At 42.6% G+C, this 20,098-nt stretch overlaps 1 protein-coding gene across 9 annotated transcripts in view; it reads right to left on the reverse strand.

Moving 5' to 3' along the window:
• Nucleotides 1-9,387: 9,387 nt before the first annotated feature.
• ELMO1 (engulfment and cell motility 1) overlaps nucleotides 9,388-20,098 on the reverse strand; it is a 521,109-nt gene continuing 510,398 nt past the window's right edge. For all 9 annotated transcript variants that reach the window (XM_034659738.1, XM_034659793.1, XM_034659646.1 and 6 more), the window contains 2 exons: nucleotides 16,400-16,477; nucleotides 9,388-10,794 (listed from right to left, as the gene is read on the reverse strand). In XM_034659738.1, the coding sequence (XP_034515629.1) occupies nucleotides 10,594-10,794; nucleotides 16,400-16,477 (279 nt within the window). In that variant the 3' untranslated portion in view covers nucleotides 9,388-10,593. The remainder of the gene's footprint in view (nucleotides 10,795-16,399; nucleotides 16,478-20,098) is intronic.

Below are 20,098 nucleotides of genomic sequence, written 5' to 3' on the forward strand. Positions count from 1 at the left end.
GGTCTTTTGTTTGCTGGACTGTCAAAACACATTTAGAAAACTGATTGGTTTCAAGTGACATATTTTACATGGAACCCATCACACTAGAGTTTATTTATTGATGGTGAGCTATAATCCATGTGTTTTACTCCTTTCTGGCTGTTATAACAAAATACCACATACTGGGTGGCTTATAACAACAGAAATTTATTTCTGGCAGTTCTGGAAACCGGAAGTTCAAGATCAGGGTGCAGCACAGAAGAGTTCTGGGGAAAGCATTTTTCTGGGTTGCAGACTGCCAGCTTCTCACTGTATCCTCATGGGGTGGAAAGGGGTGAGGTTGTTCCCCTGGGCCTCTGTTAGAAGGACACCAATCCCATTCTCGAGGGCTCCACCCTCATGACCTGATCATGGCCCAGAGGCCCACATACCACCACCTTGGGTGTTATATTTTCGGCAGATGAATTTTAGGGTATACAGACATTCGATCCATAGCACTATGTCACATAGGAAGGTTCAAAAGAAATAGGAAAAGACTAAAGAGGACCCTAATAGCTGCTTTCAAGTATTTAAAGGTCGTCATGAAGAAGATGGATGTAATGTATGCATATGGCCTTAAGCGGTGCATGCAGTTCTGGTAGATGAAAGTCAGCAAAGGTAATGAATGTTCTTTTATTCTTATATGTACAGTAATGTCCCCTCATCCATGGTTTCACTTTCTGGGGTTCAATTACCTCCACTCCACTGCGGTCCTGAAGCAGATGACCCTCTTTCTGATGTATTATCAGAAAGTCAGTGGTAGCCTCATGCTGCTGCCTGTGTCATTCACGCCCCTGCATCCCTTCACGGAGGCACTTTGCCATCCCACATCATCACAAGAAGAAGGGTGAGTATGGTACATAAGATATTTTGAGAGAGAGAGAGAGAGGCCACTTTTACATAACTTTTATTATAGTATATTGCTATAACTGTTCTATTTTAGTATTCATTATTGCTGTTCATCTTACTATGCCAAACTGATAAGTTAAACTTTATCATAGGTATGTCTGTATAGGAAAAAACACAGTGTATAATGGGTTCAGTACTATCTGCAGTTTCAGGCCTTCACTGGGGTCTTGGAATGTACCCCCCTCAGACAAGGGGAGGCTGCTGTGTTCGATTTTTCTGCATGAGGAGGGGACATTTTGGTGACTGGTTGGGTTCCAGGCACTCTAGTTTTCCAGCACAGGCTTGCTTGAGGATGGGCGTCCTACACTTGGATGGGAGGTAGGATTAATTGACTACTAAGATGATCTGACCCATTAAGGCTCACCATCCAAAAACACAGATATTCTCAGAGTTGTTGACAGCTTTTGTAAGAACCTGGAACAGGCAGACAAGAGGGGGCGACAGGAGTGCCATTGCAGGAGGGGCTGGTTGGAGGAGGAGTGAGATGAGCCCAGAGAAGGTAGAGCTGATGTCGAAGACAAGGGCAGCTAAGTGAGGTCGATTGCAGCAACAGACAAAGACATGGAGGATTGTAGGAGGCAGAAGAAAGCAGGAAACGAGAATGTATGGGCAACAGGCAACCAGTGATTGGAGTGGATAAAATTAGTTCAGGTCATTGGGGCGCCTGGGTGGCTCAATCGTTAAGCGTCTGCCTTCGGCTCAGGGCGTGATCCTGGCGTTCTGAGATTGAGCCCCACATCAGGCTCCTCTGCTGAGAGCCTGCTTCTTCCTCTCCCACTCCCCCTGCTTGTGTTCCCTCTCTCGCTGGCTGTCTCTCTCTCTCTGTCAAATAAATAAATAAAATCTTAAAAAAAAATTAGCTCAGGTCATTAATCTACTGGCAATGGGTTTAAAAAAGCAAAATTAAGTTGTTCTTATTTCAAAGGCAGGGCCTATGTATGACAAAAATCTGAAATACCGACTTCGCCAGAAACAAACAGATAAACAAATTCTCAGAATTCCATTCAAATAGAGAAAACCTTTATAAACACCCTAGTATATATTCTTCTAAATCCTTTTCTATGCATATTTAATATACACATTTACATTTAAAAATAAAATACACATATTCCTACTATTCTGTAACCTATTTTTTTTCAGGTAACAATTTATTAACATCTTCCGTTTTAAGGAAACATTTCATATAATTTTGAGAGCCAGTCGTGGGTCATGGTGAAAACGGATGTCCCGTAAGTTATTTAATCCTGAGGTTTTAAAGATATATTTTTAAACACCAGAATCTCTTCTTAAAACAAAATCATACACAGGAGCTTAGTGTGTGAAACAGATAAAGCAAAACAAACAGAGCAGCTCTGTTTGATAAGAAGTACAAGGTCAGAGTCAGTCATATATTGAAAACTTTGGATATATATTGCCAAATTTTTCTCCAGAAGATTGTGAGAGCTTGTTTCATTATCCTTTTACCATCCATCATTGAATGTACAAAAATTTCTTAGACAAAATTCTGTCTTAAGGTATTAACAATATGCCTTTTAAAATTATTTGTGAACATGAACACTTTCTTTGCTCATTGTATATTCATGATTCTTTGAGGATTTACTTATTCCTCTTGTTAACCCACATTTCTTTTGGATTATTCTGTGTTAGGTTACTCTGTTTTTCTAATTGATCCACTTATATAGTACGAGAAATAACCTGTAATCATGTAGCCACTTGCCAATGTGGCAGGCCAAATAGGCATCTCGTGTTAATGTGCATTTCTTCAGTTTGTGTGGTGGTGAATATCTTTTCTTCACCTGTTTGATTTTCTTTCCACAGTTTTCAATTGGATCACTCATATTTTGGGTGCTCCTTTTTAAATTATTGAATTGACTTAATTTTATTACATTTTTTTCTTCTATTGATAGGGAAGTCACACATTTTTGTTTCTAGTATTTTCAGTAGTTACTCCCCAATTTTTAATATGCAGAATTGATTTAAAGTCTAAAGATGATCAGTATTTCTAACATACTGAAGGTTAAAAGATTAAAATGTTTCAAGTTATATTATGCCCTTTCATTGTAGGTTATGTCCTTGTCATCCTGCATTTTAATTCCATGTTGTTTTAATACACCTTAAATTAGTTATTACTATTATTATCTTGTACACAGCCCTTTGTTGTTAGATTTGTTCCCAATACTCTCCATTTTCTTCCCACACTTAGAGATCATCTGCGTGTGACAAACTCCCTCGAACCCTGTTGGAAAATGACTTTTTTTTTTCACTCTTGATTGCCATTTTAACTGGGAATAGAATTCTAGTTTATAATCTTCCACTTATCCACTACAGATGGCTTCCAATCANCTTCCCACACTTAGAGATCATCTGCGTGTGACAAACTCCCTCGAACCCTGTTGGAAAATGACTTTTTTTTTTTCACTCTTGATTGCCATTTTAACTGGGAATAGAATTCTAGTTTATAATCTTCCACTTTTCCACTACAGATGGCTTCCAATCGTTGTTTTACTTTTGATTGTAAGCACAACTTTTTAATGCTTCTTCTGCGGAAATCCCTCGTAAATTGGCTTGTGTCTAGGGGGGTCACACCCAGAATAGTTTTTCATTTCCTTCTGCCAGGAGTCCAGCTCTGCCCAGCCCAGGACCATGTTTTTTGTTAGTCTCTCAAGTGGGCATTCTAGAACCGATGGGGGCAGTATAAATGTGAGCCCTGAAACCATAGGAGTCACCGGCTAAAGGTTTCAAGATTTCATGTTATCGTCCTGTACCAGTGGATAGATTCTTTTCCCCTTCTAACCTGCAACCGAGCCCTCTCTTTTACCGGAAGAGCCCAGTTCCACCTCTCATCTGGCTTGCACACGATGCCTGGTCTCCTTCCCCACCTGGGCACGAGAGCCTGCACCCCTGTCAAGGTGCCAACCCCCTCAGCCACAGCTTAGTGCTTCCGATTGAGTTCTCTCTTCATCGTGGGCACCTGTGGGTTTCACTTTCTTTACAAGCTCAGGTAAAATCATTTAAAATCATTTTTATTGTAGTTAAACGTTTTGTTACATTAAGAGTAATTTTTGGAGGATGTTTTCTGTATTGTCATGGAGCCAGAAATCCTTTCTACATACTTCCTATCTTACGGTATAAGGATTTTCTTTGCAGACAACTACACAATTAATTCTGAACATATTCCAAAGATCTTTGAATAATGTACATTTATTGTAGATTATATATATTGAAATAACTATTGAATCCAGTTAATCGTTTTACTTCAAGCCTAATGCCATTATTTAAGGTCTTTACATAAAGTATGGTGTTCATCAATTCTCTTGTACTTATAATAGTCTTAGTTTGTGTGTTTCAGAGTCATTTTATTTGGCATTAGACATTCTTGTCAGTGATGTCAACACAGTAAATTGCACCGATGTCAAAGAGAATTACAAAATAACTTTTCTTTTCCACAGCCTTTTATCTTCTATTTTACTTGTCTGACATTTATTTGCTCCTTCCCTGCCACCTCCCTCCTGGGTGCACCACCGTGACCCTGTGTTTGCCGGTATATCTTACCCATCTCTGTACTGCCAATGATTCCCTATCTTTTCTGTAACCAGCGTTTGTCCAGATGCTGCTTTCACAGGCAGTCTGAGGAAGATTTGGTCTTATCTCTATTTTTGTATTTATACATTAGGCTTCAAAAATATATTCTTTCGCCTTTTTTTTTCCTGTCTTTGCAATGATGGTCAAGTTTCACCCCTTTGACAGCACCTGTATATAATCCCTGTTGGACACAATGCGATCCCAGTCATTTGCTGGATTGGCACGTTGAGCCTTCTTAAAAGTGAAGCGCCTTTGACACAGGTTCAGCCCAATCTGCCTGCCTTCAGACACACTCTTGTCCAAACTGTCTTTTGTGCTGCTGCCAGGTACCAAGTGGTGATATTAAAATGCAAATCTGGTCATGCCAGTCACCTGTGTGTATGCCAGTGGCCCCAGGTGAGGGAAAGAATACACTTCCAGCTGCCATTCATGGTTCTTCACTCTGTTTCAAGCTTGTCTCCTACTGTTCTCTCTCCCATGCTCATCTCTGTCTCAGCCATAACACATTTCCTCTCTCTAAGGCCTCATGCTCTTACCTCTTCCAGAAATGCCCTTTAGAATTATTCTAGAAAGTACTGCTGGAGTCCAGTTAAGTGCCTGGCACTGTGTTAAAGGTAGCGCACAAGCGTGGTGAGAACCATTGGCCCGGTTCCTCCTCTCACAGAGCTACTGGCCACTTAGGAAGACAGTGAGAGACTCAGTTACACCAGGGTAAGTAGAGGGGGCTGTGGGAGCACAGTGGAATCTTCAGTCTTGACTTTGAGATCCAGGGAATGCTTTCCAGGGAAAGTGATGACCAATGTGAGACCCAAAGGACAAGCAGGGAGCAAGCTTGGCCTTCTTTCCCCTATCACCCGATGGCTTCCAGGTCCCGGTCCAACTCTGTCAGACCTCCCTTCCCCCAGGCAGGGGAGGTCATGTCCTGCTCTGAGTGCCAGCTCAGTAGGTTGTAGTTTATGGCCTCAGTCATGGACTGTACTCATTTGCCTCTCTGTCCTGTCTTAGACTATGAGCCTCTTGAAGACAGAGTCCACGTCTTATTTTTATATCCCTGTGCAATGTGCTTGGTGCATAGCGAGTACCTGGTTACATTTCAGTGGAATTTGGTTCCCAGACCCCGCTCTTCTCCTGAGCAGCTCCTCTCCTGGCCCTGGCCTTGCTCCATGCTTTCTGAACCTCTTTCTCCAGCCAAGCCTTCTTTGGTTGCTCTACTCCCAAAATCTTCTTCTGATTCTTCTATCACTCTGTCCCTGTACCCACGCCAGCACTCAGATGGCCTCTAGCTCCTGTGTGCTTTCATCTTTTCAGGGGCTATAAGAGCAACCCCTTTCATTCTGCAAAACAGAGTGACAGACAAATAGCACCTGCTAAGAGGTGTCTATTGAAGGTGGTAAGTGCTTTGAATAGCACATCTCCTCCAAAATATGGTGCCTGGGAAAGGTGGTTTTCTTATGGTGGAATAAAATTTGTACTAAGAAAACGAGAGCTATACATCCTGGTTGGCTACCTTACTTACACTGGCTTCCAGGAGGAAATTTAGATTTAACGTTCAAGTTGACAACTCTCTTTACATGATGTTTCTGGTAGAATTATTTTCTTCCTTCACCTGGATGTGTTCTAATTATTTCTCTGAATTAAAAAAGCCCACTTAACTTGAAGTGTTCATTTTACATTTTAATGTCAGAAAACATGTAATTACATTAGAAGAAAAATTTAGTGTATATTTTCATATGGGATTATATCCATACCTCCTTTCCCCCCAAATTTCTTTTAAATTATGGTTTTATTGCAAGTTATCAAAATCCTTATTTCAAAAGTATGTTAATATCTTCAGTTTTTCCTTTGTTCCTTTCTTTTACTTATTTTTCTTTCTCATATAGCAGGCTGCATTGGTTGAAACATGTCATTTAGTTTGAGCTGTACTAGAGATGGTTCACTCAAACCAAAGGAAAGGAAGAGGTGGGAGGAAAGGGGAAGCCATGGTTGGGGAAGGGAGGGGATTTACTTCCTGAACACTGATGGTTCTAGGCACCCCATCCTAGTATTCTCAAGTAATGAGAGTTCCATTTCATTAACAAGGTAAGAAGCTCACAGTGGTTAAATGGCTTGCCCAAGATTTTATTTCTTTGTTTGGAGAAGTCCAACAAACTCTCAGTTTATGATCTCATCTCATTGTCGTTTCCTAAAATCTCCTGTTCCTCTTCTCTTCCTGATTTTAGAAAAAAAAAAAACAGCTCTGTTATCTGCTTACTCATTCCAGAAACTCAGGAGTCATTTGTATTCTCTCTCTGTCACTTGAGAGGCAGCTCGTCCTGCCTCTTTAATACCTTTGCTCTCCTCCTCTTTCCCATTGCTTGTACTAGAGTCTGGGCTCTGTGGTTCTGGCTGGGGACTATTTCCATCACCTTCTTGTTAANAGAGTCTGGGCTCCGTGGTTCTGGCTGGGGACTATTTCCATCACCTTCTTGTTAATATCTCCGCTTTCAATTTCTCCCACTCCAGTCTTTCCCCCATCTGGGTGTTTTGTCATTGTGATATTTCTGAGTGGCAAATCTGAACAACATCCCTCATCTGACTGCACTCTCTTGTTCTCAAGTAAAAGTCCCTTGCCAGCTATGTCAGAATTTTCAGGATCTGTACCTTGCCTCCTCTGCAGTACTCTCTCCTGAATGCATCCTACAGACCAGCCACGCCGAGTGACTTACAGATTTGTGAATAGTCAGTCGAGGGTTTTCATGCCTCCACGTCCTCCACACTTTGCTGTGCATTGAGTGTTCATCTCTTGCATGGTGAACATCTGCTGTCTTTTGAGACCTAACTCAAAGTTCTATTCCTTTCTTGTTTTCCTTTAATCCATTATCAAAAATGTTGAGCACGACCTCTTTCTAGTTCTCTACGCTGTACGTATTTATATAGTACTGTTTACCATACTGTGCTGCAATTAATTGGTTTTATGTTTCATCAACTTATTTGATTATAACTCTCCTGATTTCATAAATTTTGTCCTTTTTTTTTTTTGCAAACTTTAGATTTACATATTTTATTCTTGTTGCATCCCTAGTGCTTAGCTGTGAGCACATTTTTTATTATGATGTGGCTATTTTATTTCCTTCAAGTTAAAGGTTTATGTTAATTGTAAAATATTGCATAACTACAACAAAATAGATGAAAGGCGTGCATGTCATTGGGACACCTGCTGAGCTCATTGTAAGAGCAGGCGGTAGGATGTGCTTTATTTGAGAATTGGAAGATGGTTTAGGATGGATTTGCAAACAGAATCAAGAAACATTCAACCTGGCACTTTCCCTCTGTAATGACTGTTAGGTTTTCTTACCCTTGTAAGTAGTTGAGTTTGAGGGGGCCAATTAATTACCCTTCCCCCTATGGATTCTGAATGAAAAACTAGACAAGAATTAAAAATCAGCAGTTTCAAATGCAATGCTCAGTTTTATTTCAGGTAAAGCCAAACTGGAGAATGCAGCATAGACCCGATGACAAAATCAACCTACTTCACTGCTCCTCTGGCTTTCCCGGTTCGTCCCAGCTTGGAAATCTGAGGCAGCAGGAGCTGAGCTGAAGGGGCAGGGCTCAGTCTGGGAAGCCTTGGCAGCTGAGACATACGAGATGAGCTGTCCAGATATGGACAGCAAGCCTGCAGCGTACTGCTGCAAAATGAAGGAATGATGTCACACTTTCCAGATCTCGCGTGTCCGTAGAGGGAGGGTCTCAGGGGAGGTAGAAGGCTCTCTTCATCGTCTGGAAAGGGTTCGTTTCTATTTAATGCACCAAAGCATGAGTGCCAAAAGGGAGAGGGGCTGGTTCTTCCCAGCAAGGGTTATGGATAGGACAGATCAGTCTCTTAAACCCAGAGTCCCAGGACCTCAGATATTTTGCTCCAAAGAATTTCCCTTTCCAGGACAGATCTGAAACTCCGAAGTAAAGGGCAGTATGACTCTGTCTACTTTCTTTTACCTAACATTTGTCATCTTATCATGACGATGGGCAGATTAATAAGCGTTCCTGACAAGAAGGACATATGGGTTCACGTCATTAGAGCTTCGTGATAAGGGACGCATCGACTTGACAGTCAGGTGTGAGTACTCTGATGGGAAGCATAGCGCCTGCGAATTACTATGGATTAGAAAGGATTTTTTTTCCCTGCAATTTATGGAGGGCTCTGGACCATGTCATCTCAACTCCAGTCAGTCTGTAATTGCACATCCTGATGACGGTCCAGAGCAGTGACCTGAAGGCATCGAACACTTCTGCATCGAGTCCGGAGTGGCTTGTGCTGCACACCATGCTTCATCTGCACGCTTGGACCTTTCTGACATCCCTCGCAGCCCTCGGAGTTTATGAACCAGATACGCCTCCGGTGGAACTGACCTCAGAAAAATCCTTTGCTGGGCTCTGACCCGTATCTTATTAATTCGTAGTTAGATTTATTTCGTTTTTGACTTAATTTATTTCTGCTCCATGGGTCTGCATTCTTTTCTGTGGCTAAATGTTCTCCCTCAAAGTGTGATGTGTTTACTTTAGTCAGTTCTGTACATCATATAATGGTAAGGGAGAAGAAAAAAGGAACGTTCCAGTCAGGAGGCAACAGTGAAAAATAATCATATTTTCATGTAGGGGGTCTGATTTTCTCCGTGAGTTGAGATAGTCTTCTTAGAAGTAACATGCTTTACTGGTGCTCGGAGTCTATGGTGACCTAGCAGGGGTTGAGTCCCCTAAGCCAGCACTTCTCAAAAGTTACTGTGCATGCCAGTCACCTGATTCTAAGGGTCTGGGGTGGGGCTGAAAATGTTTCTGACAGGCTCACCAGTGATGCTAAGGACTGAGCGGCAAGCACCCAAGTCACCAAATCAAAACACCAGCTCCCCAACTCATCACAATTCATTTTATTCCACAGCGTGTGTAAGGGAATGTTATTCTCAGGAAGATGTTTAGGATTAAAATAATTAAAAAAAAACCTTGAAAGTACACACATTTATGTATCTCTTTCTCTTCATTAAATATATATCTGTTTGGCAAAAAAATGTTAGACTCTTTTGTACAAAAACAAAGCAAAAACAAAACAAAACAAAACAAAACAACCAACCAACCCCAAACCCTTGCAAATTGTCAATACTTGTAATAATTACAATGATGTAAACTTGGATGTCTGACAGCTTGACCATACTGTGGGGCCTGTGTTGGAGCAGAACCCCCAGAAGAAGGTACCAGCAAACCCGTCGAGGGGGGCTGCCTGCCACAGGGGCGTTAAGGTTTAGTATCTTAAAGATGGGGTGATGACCGACTTCACCGTTTGTGCTTTTCAGCTAAGGGGCTGGAAGGGCGTGAGGCATGAAGAAGGCAGGTGTGGGCTGGGGCAGAGAGAGGACACCCAAGACTAGCTGGCGAGGAAGGAAGTTTGGTCACGGTCACAGTGCAGACATGAAGTGGGCACAGAGACTGTGTCCGGGAGACCTGGTGTGGGCCACACCTAGAACGAGGCTGCTGCTGCTGCTCTTGGAACCAAGAGGAACAGCACAAGACAAAGGCCTGCATGGACGAGGGAAGGGATTTGAAAGCAGATTTCAATTCACAGGGAACTGGGGGTGTGAGCGGACTCTGGAGAAAAGGGGAATGAGGAGGTGGGGTTTGATGTTCTCCAGCAGCTAGGCTGTTTCTTCCAGACATAAGCTCTGGGGCACTCCCTTCGGTCTGACGGGCAGGTTTTGGGGCAGTCTGGTGCTGCCGGCTTGCGCCCTCCAGGGAGGAAGGACGTGCCTGCTGGGGGATTAGGATGGAAGGGCCCTTTGGCTCTCTTGTTGGCGGTGGGTTTTGCTCTGCTCCCACCAATAGACTGCAGCAGTGGGAAGTGACCTAAAGCAACGGAGTCTAGAAACAGAATCAGGGCAGTGAGCAAGATGCCAGGTAGAGGCAAAAGAATGCTGGGGCTAGAGGCGAGGCCAAAGACAGTGTTGACCCACAGCTTCTCTTTACCGCGAGAGGGCTCCAAGGCGTGGGTGTGTTTTCATTCTTCTCTCCCATTAGCTAGATTTTCCAGTTTTGGAGGGGGTGCTTCTGGGCCCGGCCACTTCAGTTACAGTCATAGACGAAGTCATAGTTGCTGGGCTCCTTGGGGATGGGTGGGGGTGCGTCGGGGATCTGAATGTTTTCCAGGTCGAGGAGGCGGAGCTTGATTTCCATGCTGAGCAGCGTGTCCAAGTCGTTCCGGGTCAGCTCACTCATCATGTCTTTCCCCAGCAGCGCATTCAGCCCATCCGTCCAGATACAGTACTATGGAAAAGGAGGTGACAAGGGTAACTACTGATGACAATGACAAGAGTAGTGATAGTGGTTAACAATGACCACTCAACGTGTGCTGGGCTCTGTGCTAAGTGCTCTGCCTGCATCACTGTTTAACAAAGTTGACACTGCTGTTATCATCTCTGCTCTGCAGATGAGAGAACCGAGGCGCTGAGAGGCCGAGGAAGCTGGCAGCGTGTGGAATGGGTGGAACTGGAACTCAGGCCCATCTGACTCTAGCACACCTGTCTTCTCATGTAACAGCAGAAGGATCTGAGTTCTGCATGACCTTGCAGCATCATACCTCCAACATCCTACCAGTGAGTCTGCTTTTAAGCTTTTGGTAGGTTATATCCCAACATGCCTGGATTCAGCATTAGGTCGAGCCTGCTTCTTTCCTGACTCCAAGCACGATTTCTAGTCTAGCAGCTAATGTCTGCCTCTCCTCTCTGATTCCCAATGTTCACGATGATAGCCCATTCCCAACCTGGAGCCGATGGTAGCCCCACCTTGGCATTTCTCAGCAAAGGGCTAGGAAATGATGTTCTGCTGCCCAGTGTCTGGTGGACAAAATGGCTACAATTATTGGCTGATCTTCATGAGAGGTGGGCTGGCTGCCTGTCTCTTCTCCCTGAGTCTCCAGTTTCCAGGTTTTTTTTCTCCTCCGGGTCTGGGAAGCCTGGTTCCTGGGGACATCATCAATCTTGGGTAGCCCTCCAGAGCACTCAATTAAGAATCTGGTTCTTCCTTTCTCATTAAAACTGACGATGCCTTGTGTTTCTCCCACAGACTATGAACTCCTTGAGGACAGAAACTCTACCTTATTTATCTGAGGACCTGCTTTGCTCTAGTCATTTTTCCTCCCAGAGGCTGTAGCCCTGGAACTTGGCATTACAGCCACGATACCTGGTGGCCGAACAAGCTTGTGTTGCCAGCATCTGAGAAAACTGCCTGCATTCTAGATGCTGTGCTCCGCTCACCGTTTAGGATATCCTCATCCTCTGTAGGACCTCTGTGATAGCATTTTCTCTGTTCTTACTGTCAGACTAATCTTCCTTCTAGAATGGGCTCTAGATTCTCCCCTTTTCTGCCCTCACTGGGTCAAGTTACAATTCCAGACCCTACACTTAGCCTGTCCTTTGCACTGTGGTTACATGGGTTAGGTTCTGGAATATAAGAGCAGATCTCATCATAAAATGTACTACAGGACTGTAAGCACTTTACGAATCTTAAGTCACAGGGATGTGGAAATCTCACCATGATGCACATCAGTGGCACCACTTTTTATGCTGAGGAGATGCACTGTGGGTATATTATGAGGGTGTATGTCTGGGTAGCGCAGCCTTGAAGCTTGAAGCGTAGAACTTTGCCTTGGCTGTGTGATCTCTGCCAAAGCATTTAACCCATCTAAACACCAGCTTAGTGCTAAGAGACATCTGGAAGTATTCATGTCCTCATGAATCCCTTAGACAGATTCTGAACTCATCTAAACGTTCTTTTCCACATAAATAACCTTCATAAAAATAGATACNATATTATGAGGGTGTATGTCTGGGTAGCGCAGCCTTGAAGCTTGAAGCGTAGAACTTTGCCTTGGCTGTGTGATCTCTGCCAAAGCATTTAACCCATCTAAACACCAGCTTAGTGCTAAGAGACATCTGGAAGTATTCATGTCCTCATGAATCTCTTAGACAGATTCTGAACTCATCTAAACATTCTTTTCCACATAAATAACCTTCATAAAAAATAGATACTAAGGTCCTACCCTGGAGATCCTGATCTTGTAGACCTTGGGTGAATAAATTTTACTTAGAAAAGCTTCTAGCTAATTCTGATATACTTCCAGATATTGGGACCACTGACCTCCATGCGCTCTGAGGCCCCTTCCAGCTCTAACGCTGTTTGACTGTAAATCCTTAAGTACTGGGATTACTGCTTTTTGTGCAGCTATCCCAGTCCTGGCCAGCTTCCTAGGACAGATTAATCTAACCCACAGGAACACATCGTGGTGCCTTACTTTTGAGAAGCAGCAGGCACAGGAGATTTTATTAAAGAGTACATCACCCAATAAATAAAAATTCTGTACGACTGATTCTGAGTTGAAAGTATCAAGATGAAAAAACAGTGTATTTTATCTTTAAAGAAATAACGTAACTCCTAGCTCTGCCCATAAAAAGGCCTAAAAATAATGATCAACCAAGTAATAGTAACCACACCTAATGCCCAGATTCTGGTTGCTAAGTACCATTTTCTACCAAAAGGGACCATGACTCCACAGAGAAAAGGTAGGAAATGTGCGAGGTGAGCCTGGCATATTTTGTCACAGCAGAATGACTGAAAGTTTGTCAAAGACATCTGGGGTCATATCACTAGGACTCAGAAGCCAACCAGAAGGTGCTCCTACTTTCTCTAGACAGGATACTTTGGACACTGATCATGACAATCACTGCAATCCATTAAAACACAAATATGTTTAAATTTATTACTTCATAATGATACTCAAACACCAAAACCACCTCGTTGTTCTCACTTGGAAGATGCACATTATTTTGAAGACTGACAAGGAGAATAAAGTATTTATCCTGCTTATTACATATAAACTGTATAACCTCAAATATGAGGCCAGTTTCCCACTAATAAATGAAGAAGGCGTGACTGAATTGAGATATCAGCCTTTCCAATGTCTAATGGGTCTAAGGATCTAGGCAAAAATCATCAATGGCTGCTAACATCCCCCAAAGAGAGACAACCAGACACCACAGAAGAATACAATACCACTATTGCTTCAAGTTGAGCCTCAACTCAATGAATCCTCTAACTGCCACTTAATAGGAAATACGGGAGACAGATAACCATGTGAAATAACAGCGCAGGTTGTGGCAGGCAGATTACCCTCCTCTGAAGGGAGAGCATGTCCTGGAGCCCGTGAGTATGTTAGGGTGCACGGCAAAGGGAGTTAAAAAATTGCTAATGACCTTCATATTTGAAGGTCTTCTGGGATTGTCCAGGGGGGGACTAATGTAATCACCAGGGTCCTTGAAAGTGGAAGAGGGAAACAGGGTAGGAGTGAGCTAGAGAAGGGAGAGAGAGGGAGTTTTGACTATGGAAGAGGAGGTCAGAATGAGGTGGTGTGGAGACTTGACCGCCACCATTGTGGACGAATGGAAGCCGTGGCCAAGGGATGCCGGTGGCCTCCAGAAGTGTAAAGGGCAAGGAAATGGATTTTCCCCTAGAACCTCCAGAAAGGAATTCAGCCCTTGCCAGTAGTTCGATTTTAGCACAGAAAAGACCTGCATCAGACCTCTGACCTCCAGAATTGTAAGGTAATACATTTATGTTGTTTTAAAACCATTAAATTGGTGGTCATTTGTGTCAGCAGCTACAGTAAACTCATGCACATAATTATAATCAGCAAAATCTGGACTCTCAGCAAGGTTAACAGACAGATGACCTGGTTTTGCAGTGAATAAATTGCAAGAAGAAAAAGCACAAGCAGATGCTCCCAAGGTGGGAGGGGGTGTGGGGAGAGAGAGAGAGGAACCCACAGATTCAAGGAAAGTGAAGAAACATGTTGACCAATTGCTATGCATGGATCTTATTTGGATTCTGATCTGAACAAAGTACAAAAGAAATAAAGCACACAAAGGAGACAAGTGGAGAAGTCCAAAAACTGACTACACATGGTGGTATCAAAATGTTAAAGAATCAGCTGTGATAATGGTATTGTAGTTGGTTTCAAAAGGGATGCTATTATTTAGAGATGCAAACATATTTACAAATAAAAGATGTATCTGGATTTGTTTTGCTAGGAATCTGGAGGAAGGCGGCTGGGTGTGGGTGTGGGTACAGATGGCACCGCTTTGGCCCTGAGGTGTTTAACTACTGACACTGGAGGTTGGGCACGGGCAGGAAGCGAGGAGGTCGGGTCCGGCTTCCTACCTCCCCAGCTACACAGTGCAGGGGCCAAGAAGACAGGGTTCCTGGAGCAAGGCTCCACGGTTTCAATTCCGGCTCTATTACTTACTACTGGTTTGACCTTGGACAAGTTTCTTAACCTCTTTGTGACTCATTTCCCTTCCTTATCAAATGGGTGTTAATAGTTTGTTTCTCTCAGAGGTATAATGAAGATTAAGTGAGGTGAAATGCATAAGACACGGGATGGTGCCTGGCACACAGAAATCCAGGCTAGTTGCAATTACTGTTATCTTTACTAATGTTGAGGTATTCGATTTTGGGAGGCCTCTCTCCTTATATGATAAATGAAGATATCTGTAATAGGACTTCCTATTTTATTGAGTGATTATGCAAATAAAATGAGGTAATACATATGAAAGAGATCTGAAGAAATTAAAAGTGCTCACAGGTGTATGGCATTTTTCTCCTCACCATATCAATAAAAGGTGGCAGTTACAAATAAAAACTTGGCAGTCCGAGAACATTTATCCTTATCTGGAATTAATGCACACTGGATAAAACAGCCTTGAATAGATAGATTCGAATAACATCCGCAGTTCTACTTTCTAAAGTAGTTTTCCACACAGCTGTGTACTTCTTAAATACGGTGGCCTGCCTGTGTATAACCACAATTTTATTTAAAAAGAGAAGCGGTAGGCCTCAGTATCTATTTTCAGAAAGATGAAGACAAAGTCATACCCTTTTGCAAACTAAATGTCAAGTAACACAGAATTACATTTAAGCACCATTCTAAATGCAGGATTTGCATCTAATCTTTCCTCTCTCTTTGGAATGTACAATTTTATTCAAAAGCTTTGAACCAGTGAAAAGCAGATACTGAATAACTTCTAAATGAGCAGAGTCTCCTAGGGGAAATGGGAAACAAAAGTCAGATTCTATTAAAATGTTCCCTTCCTTTCTAAAAGCTGTTTATGCAACCACATGTAAAACAAAAATTTGAATGGTATCATCTAAAAATAAGAGTTTCGAGCATAACGTTGGGCTCTCGTTTACAAGAGAACAAGTTACATCAACCATAGCTGCTATTTCACCTTACAAATACATTTTCCTAGATCTATGCTAAATATTTTAAATAGAGCTGACAGGCATGCTTCAAGAAGAAAAACAAATTATACATATAATAAGATGTCAAAAAGGAATAAAATCATCTCAAAAATAAAATTCCAACAGCAGAGACAGCCCTAAATCTCTTAAAATAACTTGAGGAAACATGGTAGGAAACCTACTCCATCAAATGTTTTAAAGAATAGAGACAAGTTTCTCTTGGGAAGATCCTGACTAAAAATTCAACACTCATTGAAGACCAAAGCTTCATCAGGGCCGGTTCTTCCTTGGGGTCGACAAAATTATGCCCTTGCTGAGTACAAAGCATTTGTTCATTCTCTTTCTTTACCATGAACTGTTGGTCAAGCTAGTAAGAGGGTGAATCTGTTAAAATTGGCAGTTTTTAAAGAAGTTTCCATTCTATTCCAAATCAATGAGATGTTCCTTTGTTCATGATTTTTCTTAGGCAGGCTTTTTTTTTTTTAATGAAATTTCTTTCCAATATTTCTCTCTTGCTTGTTTTTCTAGGGGAAAAAAGTGACATTCTGTCACAAAGTAACCCCACAGAGACCCTTACCTCGTGCTTGTCAGGAGCTATGAAGTTCAGCTGGCAGTTTGAGTCATATAAGATGGAGAAAGCAAGTTCCAGCACCTCCTACAAGGGATCAGAGAAAACACCACAGTGAGGAAAATGGGCACATTCACTCTGCAGTTACAAATGGCTGCGGACTGAACACGGAGTGAGTCCAGACACGAGGGGCAGCAGTGAGGCTGACGGGAGGAAGGAGCGTTTTTTTTTGTTTTTTTCAAGGTTCACAGCACATGTGCTTCTATTCAGGGGAGGGCTTCATGAACCAACTCATAAAATTCTCAAGATAGGCCTTGTAGCAAGTGTGATCATTCCTCTTTAATGGGAAGGAGCTTGGAGAAGTTAAATGATTGTCCAAAGCCATATAACCCCCAAGCACACCACTCTCCTTTCTTCAGCTTCTCCCTTCCAGGTCCAGGGTGACCCTGAGAAACAGTAAATTCTTTCCCAACCAGCAGATGAGGGCTACTCTATCTTGATCACCCCCAAACAGACAGATGTCCATAGAGGTATGAACTTCCTAAAAATGGAAGCTACATGGGAGCCAATGAGGCCTGTGGGTGAACTCATTATCTTTAGATCCTTTGATCTTTGAAGTACTATAGAGCAAGGCTACATAAAACTTAGATATTATTCAGAAGCTGCAGAGCATAAAGGAGAAGCAAGGGCCTGATGTTAGAATATGTAGGTTCATTCATTGGTGAGTGTCTATGTAGTGTGGGCTGTGAGCCAGACCCAAAGGGCCAAGGACTAAGTGACACTGTCATTTCATTGTAGCTATATGACCTTGGCTGAGACACTCAGTGTCATGTCTAATATGTATGTTAAAATACACTTCTTAAATTATATGTGCTGTACATTATTGGGTACAATGATTCTATTGGTTTGAGCAGTCAGCAGGGTACAACATTTGGAAGACTAGAGTCATGGCACATCTCAACACCCTGAAAGCTCCACATCTGGAGGGAAAGGGCCAAGCATACCCACATTGGTGCTCTGCATTGTTACAACACGCACATACTTCATAATTTCTTAGGAGGGCAGATCTTTCCACATCATTCTCTGCCTAACATCTATCAGAGGATTTGCCTTTGGCCAGTAACTCACAGCAAGAATGCCCCAGAAAGAAGATGGAAGGCAGACAGATGAGGTCAATGCCTCCAGATTTCAGAATTTCAAATGGGTTAAAGAATTCTTGCCAAGTGAACTCTGAAGGCCTGCCATTAGCTGGATGGCTCTCCTGACACAGTCAACTATCCGGCTATTTGGGCTCTCGTGGGGTTTGTCTGTGTCTGACTCGCCTCCAGCTGTCCCCTTGTTAAGAGGGAGCAGCTCTTGTTCTGAGCCTAGACCTACTGGTATCTCAAACTCTTACAGCCTCCTCACCCTGCCAGAAATAGGAGCAAGTGAAGGAAAGAATGCTGAGTCAGGAATGGGAGCTATTCTGTAAAACTACTTTGGCTCCTCATTTTCATTACTTCTTCCTTAGGCCTCCATTCAGGCCTGACCAGTGAAGATCAATAATATTAAAAAAAAAAGAAAGAGTTCATCAAAACAAACAAAAACATTTTTTTTCCATTAACGTTGGCATCTCTCTTGGGTCTTTTAGTTTGTCATGGGCCCTACTAGTTGGCATCATAAATTGGTATAATCTTTTAAAAAAAAAACATTGGCAATCCATATCAAGAACCAGGGATCCCATTCCTGGGATTATTCCTCAAAAATAAAAAAGCAAGCAAATGCCATATACATTGTTACCTATAAAAATATAACATGAGAACTAAATAAATGTCTTCCCCAATTTGTGTAAACCATTAAAGAAATCACAAATAAGCAGAGAAATATATTCAGCCAGCCATTTAGTATGAGATTTATGAAGATGTGATCTGAAGGGAAAAAAAGCAGGAGAAATGAACATTATTTACATACTGATCAAAATACGAACCATGTCTACCTCTGGACAGAGACTGGAGGCAAATAATGAGAAATGAAAATAATTATGTTAAGGGGCTAGGATCATAGATGATTATTTTTTTCTTTTAAAAAATGTAAAACTTTTTTTTCCCATAAAATGTTAAGCTCTGATCTCATAAATTCATAAAGATTATTTTTAGATTAGGAACATTGATATAAATGATGATTTCATACCAATCCCAGTGTCATTCATTAGGAAAACTCTCTGACTCATTCTTGAGGGGTTGGGGAGAAAGGAGAGGATGGGCTTTGCTGTGAATGACCAGACAGTATATGGCGACAGCTGTAGGTGACCTTTGGAGGACACTAGGAAAAGAAGAGATTCAAAAATGGATATCTGGGCTGACACTGGACAACTGGTGCTCACGTGAATCATCCTCTTGCTAATGACAGCCAGTGTGAACACCACCAGAGCCCAGATGCAGCCTCTGGACTAGGTGTTGAAGTCACCTGAGGCCAGAGTGTCAGTGTGGCTGTCTTTGTGACACTTTCTCTTCTGCAGAGGCACAGAGAAGGAAGAGAAAGGAGGGGGCCTGCAAACTTCGGGTTTTGCCCTCCTAAGGCGCAAACCAGTGAGGACGTGAATGATCGGAGTTGTTATGACCTAGACTCCTGATAAAAACAGGCAGGAAATGGGAAACTCGTGAGAATGTCAATCCCCACTTTCATTTCAGCAAAGCTGCCTGGGAAGGGTGGGAGGAGTTAATTCTCTGAACCACACGTCTGCATTAAAGGCTGCTATTGCCTATAATGAGTTTTATTGACATCCCTGGGTTGTTGTCATTGAGTCATTGGTGGAGGTCAGCTCTTCAGCACTTCGAGCACAGAGGCTACAGAGCTGGGAGCGATGGCACCTCTCAGACTAACACTCCAGAAGCTGCCACCTGCCCAAACCGTCTGTGAGGGATAGAGGTGCCAGGAGCTAGTAGAGGAGCAGTCATGGATCTGGGGCAGTGTCCCCCCCAGGGGTTTCGTCACACTCCACAGCATTCAGACATCTGATATTCTGGGGCTTTGCTACTCACAACCTAATGTCCCCTATTCCCTCTGGATTTAATTCCGTGAAAAATTATGTTCAGGAGCTCCTATTTTCATCCTCTATTCCATTAATTCACAAGTCTCAGCATGTGGAGGAAGGCCCAGGATGGAGAATTCTGGGGGTAGAGGGGGCAGGAGAATCTGAATATCCCTCCCCCAGCCATGCCCTGGGGCCTCAGACCCCAGCCTCAACTCTTGAGTCTGTGAGCAATGACAAGGAATGCTGAGTCAGGGAAGGCTCAGAGAAATTCTAGGCATGGATGGCACCTTGTTTTGAGGACCGCCATTTTCCAGGGGTCAAATTACAGGCTGAATACAAGGGTAGAGTTTTGTGCAAGATATTTTCTGTATATGGCACTGGACATCATTCCTTTATTGTTTTGGGGTGACAGGTCTCATTTGACCATTTTTGCCAGCATTCCCTTGAACTATGTTGGTTCTCCACCATCTATTCAGGTCGTCTTGAGGGCAAAGAAACAGTGTATAACTTGGCATGTGAGTGTGTTAAATGTGGCCATAAGCATAGCAGTAGATTCATAGCTATAATACACTGCTGCTCATCTATAGATCTATGAGTTTGAGTTTCTATTTCAGAAGGTAAAAATTACTCATTCATGTAGTACATAATAATAGAGGATACTGCCTTCTTCGGGCAGATGTAACTTTTTGGCCCCA

This window comes from Ailuropoda melanoleuca, chromosome 1 (genome assembly GCF_002007445.2).
Source record: "Ailuropoda melanoleuca isolate Jingjing chromosome 1, ASM200744v2, whole genome shotgun sequence".
NCBI classification, from domain to species: Eukaryota; Metazoa; Chordata; class Mammalia; order Carnivora; family Ursidae; genus Ailuropoda; species Ailuropoda melanoleuca.